The sequence below is a fragment of the Alexandromys fortis genome, unplaced genomic scaffold, assembly GCF_014885135.2.
Source record: "Alexandromys fortis isolate MF-2015 unplaced genomic scaffold, M_Fortis_MF-2015_v1.1 scaffold_182, whole genome shotgun sequence".
Taxonomy (NCBI): Eukaryota; Metazoa; Chordata; class Mammalia; order Rodentia; family Cricetidae; genus Alexandromys; species Alexandromys fortis.
The window spans coordinates 773,337-791,957 of NW_026068068.1; the positions used below are offsets into that span (position 1 = coordinate 773,337).

At 42.7% G+C, this 18,621-nt stretch overlaps 1 protein-coding gene across 1 annotated transcript in view; it reads left to right on the forward strand.

The window, feature by feature from the left end:
* The window catches only part of Ptprn2 (protein tyrosine phosphatase receptor type N2), a 704,719-nt gene that overhangs the window by 278,872 nt on the left and 407,226 nt on the right, over positions 1–18,621 (forward strand). The window contains exon 6 of the mRNA XM_050120851.1: positions 8,017–8,362. Coding sequence (XP_049976808.1) covers positions 8,017–8,362 — 346 coding nt within the window. The remainder of the gene's footprint in view (positions 1–8,016; positions 8,363–18,621) is intronic.

Below are 18,621 nucleotides of genomic sequence, written 5' to 3' on the forward strand. Positions count from 1 at the left end.
ATTGGAGGGATTTGTGTCTCCTATGGTAACACAATGGGCAGTCTGGAAGTGGAATAACTAATTTAGATGGGATTTATGTAATGTCAATAGTAAATATTATCAGCCTCAGAATTTTTATTGTATCACGAAAAATGTTGGTAAATCTGAGTGCTAAGATAAAGACCTTAGAAAAACTTAGCAAATAGGTCACAGAGCTATTCAAATTCAGACAGAGAAATTTAATGGAGAACCAATTTCAGCGTTACATTATAAGAATAGAGAGAAACAGCCTAAGGTTTTCTTTTTTTCTTTTAATTTATTTTATTTAAATTTGATTTTTTAAAAAGAAAACAAACAATCTTAGTTCCCACTCCCTCCCCTCCTTCTATTCCCTCCATCTTCCCCACCCCCAACCACATCCCCATCCACTCCTCAGAGAGGGAAAGGTCCAAGGTCTAAGGCTCTCCCTGCTATATCTAGGCTGAGCAAGGTATCCATCGAAAGAGAATGGGCTCCCAAAAAGCTGGTACAAACAGTAAGGATAAATCCAGGTGCCCCTGCCAGTGGCCCCACAGTCTGTCACAGCCATGCAATTGTCACCCACCTTCAGAGGGAATAGTTTGGGCCTATGCTGGTTCTTCCCCTGTCTGGCTGGAGTTGGTGAGCTCCCATTAGCTCAGGTAAACTGTTTCAGTGGGTGTCCTCATCATGGTCTTGACCTCTTTGATCATATTCTCACTCCTCCCACTTTTCAGCTCTACTTTAGGAGCTCAGCCCAGGGCTCTGCTGCAGATCTCTGTCTCTGTTTCCATCAGTTGCTGTATGAAGGATCTATAGTGACATTTAATATATTAATCAATCTGACTATAGGGCAAGGCCAGTTCAGGCACCCTCTCCTGTATTGTTTAGGGTCTTAGCTGGGATCATCCTTGTGGATAATATAACAGTTATGGAGGAGCATAAAATTCAGAGAAACCATAAGACAAGTATTTTGACAAGCTTCTGCAAATGAATAAAGATGAAAATTAAAAATATGAACAAATGACATTGTTATTGAAGGTCTGGTAGACATCAGTGCAGATGTAACAATAACTTTATCAGAATCTTGGCAACAAAATTTGCCTCTTCAGGATGTAAATGTTTCAGTTTTTAGGGATCAGAACATTATCTCAGATAAAGCAGAGTACAAGATACGTCAAATATATAGGGCCAGAAAGAATATTAAAACCATATGTGGCTAATGTAGCAATGATTTTGTGGGGATGTGATTTGATACATCAACGGAATACTCAGATTAACATTCCCAAAATCTTAGAAACAAACCATAAATTAATGTGTGTTTCTAGGGAAAAAATAATACAAGGTTTTATAAAGAACAGTCACTGATGGTCCAGGTTGTACAATAACAGCTGCTAATATTTCAAAGGCACCAACAGCCTTACCTTTAAAATTATTTACAGACAAACCTATATGGGTTAAGCAATGGCCTTAAGCAATATAGAAACTGCATGCTTTAGAACAGCTGGTACAGAAGCAACTAAATACTTAGTATATTGAAGAATCAACCAGCCCTTGGAATTCTTCTCTATTTGTTGTTAAAAAGAAATCTGGAACATGGAATGGTAACACATCTAAGAGCTGTTAATAAGGTGATTGAGCTGATGGGCTCGCTACAGTCTGGAATTCATTTGCCTTTTCTATTGCCTAAAGAATGACCTCTTGAATCTAAAATGTCTGAAAGACACTTAAGGAAATGCTCAACATCTTTAGCCATCAGAGAAATGCAAATTAAAACAACTCTGAGAGTACATCTTACACCTGTAAGAATGGCCAAGATAAAAATCACTGATGACAGCTTATGCTGGAGAGGTTGTGGGTAAAGGGAACGCTCCTACATTGGTGGTGGGAGTGAAAATTGGTGCAGCCCCTTTGGATATCAGTATGACAATTCTCAAAAAAATTAGGAAACAATCTTCCTCAAGACCCAGCAATATGGCTTTTGGCTATATATCCAAAGGATACTCTATTGTACCACAAGGATATATGCTAACCTATGTTCATAGCAGCATTGTTTGTCATAGCCAGAAGCTGGAAACAACCTAAATGCCCCTCAACTGAAGAATGGATTAAGAAAATGTAGTACATTTACACAATAGAATACTACAAAGCATAAGAAAATAATAACATCTTGAAATTTGCAGGCAAATGGATAGATCTAGAAAACATCATATTGAGTTAGGTAACCCAGACCCAGAAAGACAAATATCCATACTTACTCACTCATAAGTAACTTTTAGACATAAAGCAAAGAAACCAGCCTATAACTCACAATCCCAGAAAACCTAAACTACAATGAGGACCCTAAGAGAGACATACATGGATCTAATCTGATTGGGAAGTAGAAAAAGACAAGATCTCCTAAATAAATTAGGAGCATGGGGACCATGGGAGATTGTTGAAGAGGAGGGGAGAGGAAGAGAAGGGAGCAGAGAAAAATGTGTAGCTAAATAAAATCAATAAAAAAGAACAGCCTCTTAATAGTTATTGATTTAAAAGATTGCTTCTTCGCTATAGCTTTACAAGAAAAAGACAAAGAAAAATATGCCTTCACAGTGCCTACTTATAATAATTCTCAGTATGCTAAAAGATATCAATGGAATGGGTAAATTCCCATGGGGAATGTTAAATAGCCTCACTGTGTACTAATATTTTGTAAGTCAGTCATTGGAAATGATATATAAACCATTTGCTGAAGCTATAGTTTACCATTACATGGATGACATTTTACTATCTGATTCAAATATAGACACTTTAAAAAGAATGTTTGAAAAAGTAAAGAAAATTTTATTTATTGAGGACTAAAAATAGCACCTGAAAAAATACAGAGAGGAGCTTCCATTAATTATTTAGGTTATAAGATAGGTTTACAAATAATTAGATCCCAAAGGTGCAAATTAGGAGAGATCAACTGTAGACTCTTAATGATTTCCAAAGATTGCTAGGAGACACTTCCCATATATGGGGCACTATTGGGATAGGCTCTGATTAATTTAAACAAAACTTTAGATGGTGACAAAGACTTAAATAGTCTCAAGAAATTATTGGGTGAAGGAGAGAGAACTGGCTTTGGCTGAAGGGAAATTACAGAAGGCACATGTGGAATGTGTGAATCTGAATCTTAGCTGCATTCTTGTCCTATTACTTTCCAAACCCTCCCCTACAGGAATTTTAATGCAGAGGGAGGATATTACCCTAGAATGGATCTTTTAACCACATAAACCTAGTAAAAAATTAAAAACATATGTGTAAATGGTCTCTGAGTTAATTCTAAAAGGAAAGTTGAGACTTTGTCATTAAGCAGGAATAGATCTAACAGAAATTACAGTACCTTTTAGTAATGATGAAATTGACAAATTATGGGAAGAAAGTAAACCCTGGAAAGAACTTGTGGTATTTGGGGAGGGGGAGAGATTGACAACTATCTCTAAAATAAGGGAATTTGAGTTATAAAAAGAACTAATTGGATTCTTCCTCACATTGTATGGGGTACACATCAATAACTGGAGCCCCTACATTCTATACTAATGCAGGTAACTCAGGAAAGGCAGGTTACAAATCAGAAAATTTAAGTAATGTGGAACAAAGCCCTTATGATTCTGTCCAAAAGTCAGAATTATATATGTTATCCTTATGGTACAAAGGAACTTTAAAGAGGTTCTTTAAGAACCTCTCGACATAGTTACCAATTTAAAATATGGAGAAAGAGTTGTTTTGCATATTAAAATGACTGAATTTATACCAGGTGATATAGAATTGACTATTATTTATTCAGTTACAAGATACAATCAAGAATAGGAGTCATTTCTTATACATAACACACATCCAATCTCATATGGGTCTGCACAGATATTGAAGAAATCAATCAATTATTGATTGGAAATGTGATGAAGGTCTCAGAATATAGTTTTAAAAGTCATGTCATTAAATATCAAAGGTTTAAAAAAGACTTTACCATCATGTGGCACCATACCAAAGAAAATATAAGGAAATGTCCTACTTCTTCATACAACCAGACACCACCACCTGCAGGAAGTAATCCAAAGGGTACTCAAATAATAATGCTAAGATCGTGTAGTCTGAAGCTAGTTTTGGAGTTGGGGTGTGACTCTTTCCTTCTCTAAACCCAAATGTTCTTTTTTTTATTATATTTTTTTTATTGAGAATAAGAAAAAAAAAGTTTCCGCCTCCTCCCAGCCTCCCATTTCCCTCCCCCTCCCCCCACTCCTCTCCCCCTCCCTCCCCAGTCCAAAGAGCAGTCAGGGTTCCCTGCCCTGTGGAAAATCCAGGTCCTCCCCCCTCTGTCCATGTCTAGGAAGGTGAACATCCAAACTGGCTAGGCTCCCACCAAGCCGGAACATGAAGTAGGTTCAGAACCCCTTGCCATTGATCTTGGCTTCTCATCAGTCCTCATTGTTCGCCGTGATCAGAGAGTCCGGTTTTATCCCCTGCTTTTTCAGTCACAGTCCAGCTGGCCTTGGTGAGCTCCCAATAGATCAGCCCCCACTGTCTCAGTGGGTGGGTGCATCCCCCGTGGTAGTGAAATCCAAAATCTCTGACTCATGTCAGAAGAATTACCTGATATTGGACAGAGGTAAAACAAAAATTTAAAGACTGTTGTATTGCCACTAATCTTTTAATCCTTTTATTTTATATTGACTCTAACAACTTTTCTTATGGTATAAATTTTATGACATATGTTCTAAACTTTTCATCATGATATTAATGATTAGTATTAACAACTTCCAGAAAAAGGTTTCATCCACCTTCCTGTACATGATTTTGGGTTTGAGTCTCTATCAGTTTTTGGCAGTGAACCATGAACGTACCTGACAGTAACCTTTCAATTCTTCAAAAAAAGGATGGGGCCCTACAATGATGATTCCTCCAGGGCTATGATAACACCATTAAGCTGAAAACACCACATATAGATCAACTTTGTACTACAAACTGCTCAGAACAATTTTGAGGTGACTGCCTTCGATGATCCAGCCTAGCCAGGACGTTAGATGAGTCATGAACTGTTTCATAGACTGGACAACAAATGATACAGCTACCTCTCTTAGGACTTGACAATTAACCCAAAGTTTTCTTTCCAGGATCCCCTAAAGATATTATGGCCCCAGAGAGCAGGAAGTAAATTTAAGTACACAACACCCACATTCCCAGAGGTAGGATACATGGTTTTTGAACATTAAATGGGTTGTGGATATTTTTCATTGTTTAGGGGTGTTGGTTACAAATTGTTATTGGTTAAGGCCAGGAGGAACGTTGAACAGAGAATATTAGATTCAGAGTCCTTGTTGTGAGAAGAAAAAAACGGGGAATATAATTATAATAGGATAAAAGATACATTACTGAATCTACTTTTAAAAGAAAACAGGGAAGATATAGATGGATATGATAAGAAAAAAGCTAGGTTATGGAATCTACTTTTAAAAAGCAATATTGGCTTCAAATGTTTTACATTGGACTTTTGTATATTTTAAAAATATGTTGTATATTGATACAAATTTGAGATTAATTTTGTTAGAACATACTGTTCATACATTTCTACTCTTGTCAAGGTATTATACATCTACAACTGATTTAACAATGTAATGCAAATTTCTAGTCTTTGAAACTGATTATTACCAACTGTTTAGGATAATAAGAAAATGCAGTAATGGACGTAATGGCCAGGGATGCTGTCATGCCCATCCACTTACATGTGATTGGTGTTAAGCCACTCTGGAGCTTGTGTCTGGGTGGGTCTGGAATAGACTTCCTCCTTTGAGTTGCTGAAGAACAAGTCCCCTCCTGCTTTTGACACCAGCCTCTCATTGCCCCTTTGAAGGCAACAGACTTACTATGTCGTTGCATGGGTCCAGGGAGTAGGGTACTGTGGAACCAGCATTTTCTGAGTTTTTCTTGAAGACTCTTATTTGTGCTCTATGTGGGGATGCTCTTTCCTCCTCTTTGCCTTAATTTGAGTCAGATTATAAACACAGAGCAGATTGTCTGTCTCAGCCTGCTGCACAGATGTGCTGAGCCTTGTGTCTCTGCCTGGAGCTGTCCAATGTGGGGTGCTAATTAGAGATCCTTTTAGTGGAGCCCATCAGGCTGCATCAGAGTGAGAAGAGATGCTGCAGGCACATTAACGAGCATTCGAATATGAGCCCCGGCCTCTGGTGCAGTGACCTGGCCCCGTGTGCAGACTCCTGAAAGGCAGAGTGGCAGAGCCTGTAACTGATTCGTCACCTGATTTGTGGGGAATGGCTGGAGCGGCTGCTCTTGTGGCAGTGTTCTTGCTCATGTGCTCCCCCCCCCCTCACTTTTTGTTTTCTAAAAGAAGACCAGTTGATTTCAGCTAGTCTTGCACACAGAACTAAACAATTTGAATGATAGCTAGAGTTATATCATTTTGGGAACAATAACAGCAGAAGAAGAGTCTAAGAGGTGACAGTGAAACTCTTGTCTGAAGAATCAAGACTCAAAAGGTGAAATGATCTGTTAAAGTTCTTACACAGAAGCTGCTCTGGGATCTATAGCCAACATGTTCTGATCCCCAGCTTCCTGTAGAAGGAGTCTGTGCCATGGTGTGGCAAAATAGCTTGGTTGGTGACATGCTTCCTGCAAAAACATAAGAACCTGAATCTGTATGCCCGGCATCCATGTGAAAAAGCAGCAATGGTGACACATTCCTCTAATTCCAAAGATGAGTAGGAGGAGACAGGAGCATCCTTGAGGCTTTCTGGCCATTCAGTCTTGCAAAATTAGTGAAGTCCATGTTCAGTGAGATTTTTTTTTGTCTCAAAATACCATAGTGGAGAAAGTAATAAAAGAAGACCCCCAGGCTGAGCTCTGGCCTCCATATACACATGCACATATGTGTATATACACAGAGACATGTTCTCTCCCTCTCTCAAGTAGGATTTAGATGGTGAACAGTCAGGGCTAGGAAAGGAAGAGGCTTCTGACCTTGAGGCAGGCAGTTGGAACCTCTGTTGAAGAGGAGGTGTGTTTGCAGCAAAGCTATCCTCCTGAGCCACAGCAAACACCCACACTGCAGCAATTCCCATATTTCTTTAGAGACAGTGTACAAATAGTCGCTCGGCAATAAGATCCCTCAACATCAGCAGCCACCAGAGGAATGCAAGCAAAGCAAAACAATAAACAAAACAAACAGAAGGTGGTGATACCCTACCTCCCAGACACAAGTACGGCTGGTATAAGTAACTGTGAGGACAATGTGATGACAATGTTGAAGAGAAACTGCTCCATTCTTTGTTTGGTAGGGCTGCAAAACAAGCTGGCAGCTCCTGAAATATTAAATATTTTGAGTGATAATATAACCCTATGAATTAATCTGTTAGACTTATACCCAAGTGAACCAAAATATGTCCATCTCCCAGACTTGGCAGCTTACAGTGATCTAACAGCATTATTCAAAGCGACCCAGAGTGGAAGACTGCCTGGGTGTCCTTCATCTGGTCCAGTGATACATTAGAATGTGGTAACATTGTATCGAGGAGGCTCACTCATCCCTGAGGAGGATGGGGATCTTGGCATGAGCTATAAAGTGGGCCATATGCAAATGGCCACATTCCATGAGGGTCCATTTACAGAAACATCTGCAGAGGAACATGCTCTCAGATGCAGAAAGTAAAACTGCGGTTGTCTGTGCTGGTGATTGAGAAATGGGGACCTGCACCATGTTTGGATTGGGCCATGTTCTGAAGTTATTTAGTGGTGAGGTTTGCACATCTGTAAACACATTAAAAATCACAAGACTGTATGATTGCATGGCCTGGTGCATCTCAAGAGAGCTGCTACTTAAAACCATTGCTGCAGTAACTATAAAGCGTGGGGCTGGGCCAATCAACAATGCTCATATGTCAGAGATGCTAGGTGCCACTGGGCCATGAGGATGGAGCCCAGGCCCCCTGAGCACAGGCTGATGGATATCTAACTCTTACCTTGTCTCATCTTCTCCTCTAGGGTGAGGACTCTTTCCCTGATAACATCCTGACCTATGTGGCTCACACTTCTGCACTGACCTATCCTGCAACACGGGTTAAGTATCCTGACAACCTTTTGCAGCCGCTTAGCAGGCTCCAGCCAGATGAGCTCAGCCCCAAGGTAGATAGTGATGTGGACAAACAGCAACTGATTGCTGCCCTTGGTGCCTACACTGCCCAGAGGCCTCCCGGAGAAAACGAACCAGGGCCACAGTACCTTCTACATAATCCCGTGAGATCATCGAGACCCTTCTCAGCGTCTGCTGCTTCTCAGAGATGGTCTTTCTCTCCGGGAGACTCCAAAGATTCCCTCAGCATGGGAGATGGTGAGTGTTTGGAGGCCTGCTCTCACTACATTGGCCTTGATGATTTCTTCTTGGAGGGCATTTCCCTTACACACCTCTTATAGACACATTGTGACAAAGGGATCTTAGATAAACCCAGGGTCCCTATTGGTGAGAAGAATCCTACCGCAGGGATACCCACAACATCTGGGGAAGAGGCAAGTGCTCTGGGTATAGATGGCTGGCTTAGCTTCTGACTCTGAAGGCTGGCCCCAGGGCTGTGTCATCTACCATGTGTTTCATAACTCACAATAGGAATGATGGTAGGTATTCCATACCATGTCATTCTGGGCGGCCAAATCCATAACTGACTCAGATATGGTTAAGCAGTTAATCCTCAGGGTGTCCAGTCTGTGGTTAGTCCAACCCACAATGCAGTAGTGTGTAGTGCAGACCTCAGTGCAGCCCTTGTCGGTGCTGTGTTTTTCAGCCTCTGGGTAAGAGTGATGAGCTTTTGTGGCTATCTTCAGGCTGTTGGGGTACCTATGGGCAATGACAGCTTAGGCATTTGCTGGAAGCCAGACTGCTCTTTGGGCTGATGGGAGAGGGGGAGTTGATTGGGGGAGGGAAAGAGAAATGGGAGGCGGTGATGGGGAGGAGACAAAAATCTTTAATAAATAAATAAATACAAGAAAAAAATGAAGTTCTGGTAGAATTCTGCTCTGAAAAATAAAAGTTTCCTGGTGGGGTGGGTCACCAAACCTTTATGGCAAGCTCTGGCTTCAGTATCCACATACAGTTCAGGGACTGGAAAGTTTCCCAGTCTCTTGATATGCTGAGCTGATCCTAGGGGGAAAAACACTCCATCCCCAAGTCTCTCCTTCAAACATTCAGGGGAATAAGTAATGAGTGTTTGCTATCCCTCTGCCTGCCCCCATTGTGACCCCTGGGCCCTGCGAAGGCAGTGCATCACAATCTTCATTGGTGCTTGTGTTGGACAGCTGCGTTGTTTGCAGAGTGAATGAATGAATGGACGCATCTGCAAATTATCCCAGTTGTTGCTCACTCAACCTCCAAAAGCTGTGCTAGGATCAGCCTGGTTTTCCACGAGAGCAAATCCCTTCAGAGCTCAATGGTGGTGCCCAACCAAACATTTGGGTCACTCCAGAGAAAGCTTGTTTTGTCAAGAACACCTAAATAGCAACTAAACACTATTGAGTTTTTTGCTTTGGCTTACAGGTCCTGGGCTTTGGTCATTAAAGTCACAGATTGCATTCCTTTTATATATGTAAATATAATCAGCATATAGTGGGGGAGACAATGCCCCAGTTAGACATTTTATATCACCAAGTGAAGCCTCCAGTGCCAGAAATGGACTACATTCACCTTGGGGATGGAGCTTGGTAAAAGATTGTTGGTTGTGTGCCTAACCAACTATTAAAAAAGGAGGGAAGGGAGTGGGATCTGGGATTGGTATGTAAAATGAAAAAAGATAGTTGTTGCGGGGAGAGGGCCCACTTGTTCATCCTGGCTGCCCGGCTAGATTAGCCCCGAAATAACTACACAGAAACTTTATTAATTAACCCATTATCTCTAGTCTCTTATCGGCTAACTCTCACATCTTAATTTAACCCATTTCTATTAATCTGTATATTGCCACGTAGCAGTGGCTTACCAGGAAAGATTCGACATGCCTATCTCTGGCAGCTCCATGGTGTCTGTCTGACTCTGCTTTCTTCCTCCCAGAATTCAGTTCTGTCTTCTCTGCCTACCTAAATTCTGCCCTATTAGGCCAAGGTAGTTACTTTATTCATTAACCAATACAAGCAACGCACAGAGGGGACTCTCACATCAGATAGTTTGAGAAAAAAATAAAATTATATATTAAAAATAACAAGTATATAATCTTACATAAGAAATACATAAGAACATTCTGTTTCACCCATGACGTGTGAGGGGTCCCCGTACTTTGCAGGACACATAAGGTTCTTCTGTGAGTTCTGTAACTAGGTAGCAGCTGTCTACCTGTCTTGTCCCTTACTCAACACTTGGGCTGTTTCTCTCCAAGGCTCTGAACAAAAGCTTTAGTGATAAAAATTTCTTCATTCATTTTTTTTTTCTGTTTTTGTGTTACAGTTTCTAAATTTAAGAGCTAGTCAGATGCTCATTGTGTAAGAGTTCTTATTGTACAGGCATGAGCACCTGAATTCAGATACTAGAACCCATCTAAAAAGCTGTGCTTGGTCAGAGGTGTGCCTGCACACCCAGCATTGTAGGGACAGAGACAAGAGAATGCTTGGGGCCAAATGGCCTACCTCCAGGTTTGCTGGGAAATTTTGTCTCAAGACAATAAAACTGAAAGTGGTGGAGCAAGTCACCTGAGATCCTCCTCTGGCTTCCATGTATGCACACAAGCGTGCACATGTACACACAGGCATGCACATGTACATACAGGCATGCACATATGCACACAGGCATGCATACACACACAGGCATGCACATGTATACACAGGCATGCACATGTGCACACAGGCATGCATATGCACATGCACACAAAGCATTCATATGCACATGCACACACAGGCATACATTTGCACACACAGGCATGCACTTACATACACAGGCATGCACATGTACATACAGGCATGCACATGTACATACAGGCATGCACATATGCACACAGGTATGCAGTTACTTAGAGCAATTTCACTTCAGTTCTCCCATTCTTTAACAAGACCACTTAAAATATGTAATATTTCCTTCTTTTCCACATGACCACAAGACATAAAATGAAATGCTTGAATGCCAAATCCTATGAAACCATGCTATAAAGGAATGGCTGCCTGTCCCAGACTACATTTTTCATGTTCCTTTGAGAGATAAATGACACTTAACTTTGATATACTTCTCAAATTATAGAAAGCAATTTTTACATTGTTGGATTATTTTAGTAAATATAGACAAGACACTGAGGTAGATGTTCATGTGTCTTGGTGGGAACCCAAATGAGGATAGAATAAGACAATAACTGAATTATCTGAATCTTTTGAAGCTAAGCAACCATTAAATGGGCTTTACCAACCAAACAGACTGTATGCCCTCTAAACAAAATGGTACAGTCACTTGTTCAGGATGACAGTGAGGTGTTAAAGGTGAGGATGCTAATGGGGATGATGATGATGGAGGTGATTGTAGAGATGATGATGGAGCAATGATAATAAAGGTAGTGGTGATGATGGTGATGGTGATGCTGGTGTTGGTGGTGATGTCGATTGTAAGGATGGTGGTCATGATGATGGTGAAGGTGGTTAGAAAGGAAGCACGATTAGGCTATCATGGTGATGATGATAATGAGGAGTGATAGTGATTATGGTAAAGGTGATGATTATGGTGAGTGTGGTGGTGATGGTAAGGATGGCGATGGAGTGAGGATGGTGAATGTGGGGTGGTGAAAGTGAGGCTGATAGTAAAGATGGGGATGACGTTGGCCAAGATGGTAAGGGTGAAGATGGAACGATGGGAAAGATGGTGGAGGATGATGATGTGGGGAATAATAAAGGTAGTGAGGAATGACAACGGGGGTGGCCACCTGATGGGGAGCATACAAGGCAAGGAACATGTTGATGTGATTACAATATCCTTTCTAGATACTAAGGAGCAAAAGCTATTATGTGCGCTTCACAGCTTTCTCACTGAAGCAATTTTGCAGTGAAGCTATCTGCATGCTATCACTCACTCAGTAAAGCATGTAACATTTTGTTTGGGTGACCCTGCAAAGACAGGTCAGGCCCACACAGCTGTGCATGTAGAATCGCTGTGAGGTGATCTCCTGTTTCAGGACTATACATCTGATGTTCTGACATTTCCTGTAATTTCCCTGCTAGAGCCCACATGGAGCAATGAAAGCAACTTAAAATGTCATTATTAGCTAGCTAGAGCTCAGAGATCTGCAGTGCAATGGACAGAACAGAAGAAGGCCGCTTTGATGGCATTTGACTGGGCCGAACTGTACTCCACCTTCCAGCAGGGCAGCTGGATTTTGAAGAGAATAATTTTCCAATGCAGACCATCCTTAAGTGTTGTAGGAAAAGGTTGCTTGTTCATTTCTGGCTGCCTAGAACCTAAATAATCACACAGAAATAGTATTTATTAAATCATTGCTTGGCCTATTAGCTTTAGCTTTTTATTGGTTAGGTCTTACATCCTAAACTAGCCCTTCTCCATTAATCTGAGTATCACCAAGTGGCTGTGGCTTACCCGGTAAAGTTCCATCCCCAGTGTCTGTCCCTGGCAGGGCTACATGGCATCTCTCAACTCTGTCTTCTTTCTCTCATCATTCAGTTTAGTTTTCCCCCACCTAGCTCTACTCTACCCTATCACAGGCCAAGCCAGCTTCATTAATCAATAAAAGCAACACATAGACAGAAGGACCTCCTACACCACTTAAGGGAGCAGTGTTGCCTTTGTGATTCTCAGTACAGACATAAGATGCCCATGTATGGTTTGCATCAGTTATGTGGAGATGCTTCCATTATGTGCTACTGAATCCTTGTTTGCTAGCCAGCGATCTAGAACCTTCCATGGTGTCCTCCAAGTGTTCTAAAAGCTATCATTCACTATATGGATACCTAAGGAAATTAGGTATCGTGGATGAGACAGTGGTTGTAGAAGGTATGCTGTATTTCGTCTCGAAGATGAAAGTGTGTGTTTCATAACCCCACCACAGCTGTGGACATGACTGTTGGTTGTGCCTCCTTTAGCTGACCTTCATCTTCAGGAGCACAGGTCTTGAAGGGCAGTATGTCCATATGCATGGTCCACGTTTCCTCTCTGTGTCTGGTGAGATGAGAAAGAACTGGGTGGGGACAACTGGAGAGTATACTTCTGAACTGTTGGATGTCAGAGCAGAGGGTGAGGACAGCGTCCTTCTGGATGGCCATGCTGAGTGCTGGTCACCCGTGAGATAACCTCCCTGCTTCCCTGCAGTCAGTGCTTTCAAAGCTTCATTCAGGTGAGAACCACTGAGAGGCTACAGGAGGTTGGATAGACATCCTAGATCCCACAGGCAAGTGTGGCAGGGCTGAGCTTGACCTGGGTCTGGAGATTCTGGAACATCTTGCTTTTCCATATGGTGATGCCTGTCTGGAAGAATCAACTCCATTGGTTGTGAACCTTTGGGATTTCTGTAAGTGGCAGGAGTGCCTGACACTGCTTCTAGCAGGACTAGACAAGACAGCATGTCATGGAGGGAGCTCGGGCTGCCGAGAGCGCCTCCTACCCTCGGTCCCATGCTCCATGCTCCGTCCCACTTCTTGAGCACTAGCTGTGTATGTTCCTCTCTTCCTGTCCCATGTCACATCCAGTCCGGCAGAAGATGCTCTGCTTTAGACAGACTTTATTGGCCTTTGTTCTCCTCTCCTCACCAGCGCTGCTCAACCTGCCCTACCATTGACCTGGAGGTCATATGTGACCATCCTCCTTTGGCCTTCCTGCCTAGACCTTGTTTCTATGCTGCAGGAAACTCAGATGGGCTTCTTGGTCCTGAACTTTCCTGTGGTGTGTATGAGCCCATACAGTTTGCATCGTCCCACCTCATCCCTCCCTCCATGTGTTGCTAACTCTTGCCCTTGCTTGCTGCCTTTTAGACATCCTGAACTCCTTTCTTTTCTTGGCCCAACAAGCCAAGAATTTTCTGCTCTAGTGCCATTGCCCTTGTTCCTTCTGCCTAGAGAGCCTTTCTCCCATTATATAGTGGTCCATGCTGCTTCTCTTTGAATTCATGCTTAAGCTTCCCTTCCTTCTGAGTTGGCTTTCAGAGCCCTTCACTGAGTTGCCTCCCCTCCCCTCTTCCTGCCACTAGAGACAGTATGTGGGTCAGTTTATTTCCCATTTTCTGATGTGATGTGGGAGTGTCATATCAATCTGTTGATTTCATTGGCTGAGCAATAAAGAAACTGCTTGGCCTTGATAGGTTAAAAGATAGATGGGAGGAGGAAACAGAATAGAATTCTGGGCGGAAGAGGAAGTGAGGTCAGACTCTGCGCTGCTTCCAGAGGGACCGGACAGCCGCCATGCTCTGCTCTCCCAGGCAGCTGCAACCCACGATGGACTTAGGCTAGAATCTTCCCGGTAAGCGCACCTTGGGGTGCTTACACACATCATTAGAAATGGGCTAGTCCAGGTGCGAGAATTAGCCTGTAAGGGCTAGAGTTCATGGGCCAAGCAGTTCTTAAATGAATACAGTTTGTGTGTTGTTATTTCGGGCATGAGCTAGCCAAGCGGCTGGGGTGTTGGGGACGCAGCCCCGCCACCGCTCCTATTTCAACACTGATGTTGACGATGAAACATTCCTTGAATGGTAGCAGTGTTTACTATTATCTCTCTGGGCCTAAAAAGCATTTAGTATTTAGAAAACACACAAATGGAGTGTGTAGAAGTATGGGGAACTGACATCCTTAACTCCTCATCAATCATCTCCCAGAGACTTGTGGAGATCCCAGGCAGAGCTCGAGAGAACTTGTGCAAAGAAGCTATGGGTCATGCAGGGCATGAAGAGATCGTGGCCTTCCACAGAGAAGGTAATCTGAGGGAGTTGAAAGAATCAGCATCATGAGAGAGTAGGCGGGATGTCTAGGAGGACACCTAACTGCCCCATTGCGTTGTAGTCAGCATGCTACCAAGGAGGGTCTGACAGAATGGCGATTCCTGCCCTTCTCTTCCAGTCCATCCGGACAGCCCCTCCCCCATTCCAACACAGTGTAGAACTGGAGGTGAGCTTGCACCTGAAAGGGAAAAGGCCTGACCTGAGCAATGGAAAGGCAGTGAGCCCTGATGTTGGTTGCAGGGATGCTCAGGAAGTTTTGGACTAGGGACAGGCAGCAGGAAATGTCCCTGCAAGGCTCTAGGACTGAGCGTCACAGCTGTCCTTGATGCTGAGGAGGCATCAGTCACCAAGTCAAGGCTTCTGTCTTTGGAGTTCCTGGGAGAGGCTGTGCAAGTTAGCGAGGGAGAACAGATACTTGCCCCATGCTTTCAGAGGCTCTGGAGGGGGAGCACTCTTGCAGATTGGCCTGCTGGCTGTTGATGCTCACTAGAGCCATGGGGTTTATTCATGGCTTGAAAAAAAGCTGTCAGTCATCTACAAATGTATTTTCCTGCCGGTCTCACACATCTGGCCTCCCGTCCTGGTGTCCATACCTGCAGAGAGCAGCAGTTTTCCAATACTCAGCCTCTTGATTTAAGGATTGCATTGACTCAGCTTTATACCTGTTCCAAGGACACAGACCAATTACATTTTATATACTTATTGTGAGGTTAACATACATCTAGAAATTGTTTTGGTTACTTTTTATGCTTTTAAAAAATTGTTATTAATTTTTTCATTAGTTTACATCTAACCTCAGTTTTCCCTCCATCCTTTCCTCCCATTCCCTCACCCGTCCCTCCTCTGCCCTCCCTGCCCCCATCTACTCTACCTGGCCTCTGGGCAGGCCTCCCATGAGAATCTGCAAAGCAAGGCACATCAAGTTGAGGCAGGACCTCGATCCTCCTGCATCAAGACTGGATTAGGTAACCCAGCATGGGGAATAGCTTCTCAAAAGCCAGCTAATGTGCCAGGGACAGGCCTTGATTCTACTAGGAGTGTGACATGCAGATCAAGTTACACAACTGTCACACACACTCAGAGGACCTACATTGGTCCCATGGAGTCCCCCTATCTGTTGATCCAGTTTATGAACTCCCAGGAGCTCAAGTCAGCTGTCTCTTGCTCACCTATGCTCATAGAAGCAAAATTCAAATTTTGAGAAGGTTCCATGAGGTGCTGAGAAGAAGGTATATTCTTTTATGTTTAGATGGAATGTTCCACAGCCCCTTTGGATGTCAGTATGGTAATTTCTCAAAAAAATAGGAAACAACCTTCCTCAAGACCCAGCAATACCACTTTGGTTATATATCCAAAGGATACTCAACCATGCCACAAGGACATGTGTTCAACTATGTTCATAGCAGCATTATTTGTCATAGCCAGAACCTGGAAACAAACTAGATGTCCTCAACAAATGAATAGGTAAAGAGAATGTATTAATAATCAAGTATTAATTAGCTATAAAAAACAATGACATAATGGAATGTACCTGCAAATGAATGAGTAGAAAAAAATCATCCTGAGTGAGGTAACCCAGACCCAGAAGGACAAACATGGTGTGTATTTACTCATAAGTGGGTATTTGCTGTAAAGGATAACCAGGCTACAATCCACAGACCCAGAGGGGCTGGGTAACAAGGAGGGCCCAAAGGCCCAAAGAGGGGCATGTGGATTTCCCTGGGAAAGGGAAATAGAAGAGATCTCCTGAGTAAACTGGGGGCAAGGGGAGTTGGGGAGACAGGAACATGAGGGATTGGACTGGGTAGGTTGGGAGCAGGAGGGAGGGGAGAGTAATGAAGAGATGTCCTGTTGGGGGGCATTTGGGGCTTATGAAGAAACCTGGTGCCAGGGAAACTCTGAGAAACCCACAAAGATGACCCCAGCTAAGACTCCTAGCAATAGTGGAGAGGGTGCCTGAACTGGCCATCTCCTGTAATCAGATTGGTGACTACCTTAATTGTCATCAGAGAGTCTTCATCCAGTAACTGATGGAAGCAGATGCAGAGATACACAGTAAATCTCTTGGAGTCCTGCTGAAGAAAGGGAGAGGGATTGTATGAATCAGGGGTGGGGGCCAAGGTCATGTTGGAGGAACCCACAGATTACTTATTATTCTGTCTCATTTTCATATTTTATTAATGTCCATTGAACACCCAAATTACACTTTTGCTTTCACAACTCAGACTCTAAAGTGAAACAGTAATCTCTCCACACCATAAAATGCGATTTGGATTTTATCTTTTTAAAAATTAGTAAATTAACTGGGCTTTCTTTGTTTGTTAATAAAACCAAGTAATGCATTTTAAAATCTGTTCCAAAAGGTAGAGTTTTAGACATTGCATATTTTAAAGGTTTCTAGTGAGTTTGGAAAGATGTTTGTCATATTGTTTATGTCACCCTGTCAGTTTGCAGGGTGAAATTCATGCAGTGGTGCACAAATAGATTATTTTGCAAAAGTTTGGAGGCTATGTAGTTGAAATTCAGGAAAGGAAGATGCTTAATAAACACCGAAATATGTGACAGGCTGGGTGATAAGCCAGCCTGAATACTTGTCTGTTTTAAGAGAAAAAATGGTGGTCATCTCATGGGGCTGGCTTTATTTTCTGAACCGGACTTGCTGTATAGTCCAACTGACCTCTAATGCTAGATCCTCGTGCCTCAGCCTCGGAAGTGTAGCAATCACAGGACTGGGACCATGCCTGCTCTCACAGGATCCTAATGGTTGGTATGGCCAATAAATCAAGTTTACCAGTCATGTCCACTGGCTGAGTCTTTCTAGATTCAAAATATTTTGGGGTATGTATGGATGTGTATACATGTATGTCCTATATGTGTGGTGAGTATATGTTTATATGTGCATATATAAGTTATATATGTATGGTATATGTGTGCATGTGGTATGTATGTATATTTGTGAACAATATTGTAGACTTCCAAAAACTTATGCCCTTAATTTTCAATATTTTCTTGCTTGTATTTACTCCTGGGCTCTGAACATAATGGTTGCCTAATATAAGTTGACAAGCTGGATGGTTGGAATGGGTGGATGGGCAGTGTGTAGGCAAAAGGATACTCGAGGGTATAAGTGGGTAGACAATGAACACATGCATGGGTATGGGTTCTGGCAGCTCTGTGCTTACAGGTCAAGCAAAGGCCTGCACATGCCTGGCTCTTCTGGCTTTGGCATGGTGAGTTCCATGTTTCCTTCCTCCTTGTCTACCTGCAAAGCCTCTCATGTTGAGTCCATGCCAGTTTCTAGAGCTGGGTGCTCTCCTTGTCTCCAGTTCCATACAAAGCTGAGCTCACTCTTGACAAGGTCCTAGACCACACACACTGTGATTCTTTTCCTTCTCATCAAGAAGAGAGAGTGTGTGCATTGCCATGATGTGACTGCCTTTATGACCTTTGAAGGAAGTGGGAGTGAGGAACTCTGTAACGAAAACACCATGCGCCCTTCCTCAGGTGAAGTATGACTGAAAGTCACAATGGCATCTTGTCACTCCTGACCGATCCCATATGCTTCCCTCTTGGAGTAGCTTAGAGAGATTCCTCAGAGACCAGAAAAGGTACCTACCTGCTATGTGGCAATGCAACTGAAAATGTACTGTGAGCTTACATTCCTCCTTCAGGGGAGCTTCAACTAGGGAAAAGTCAA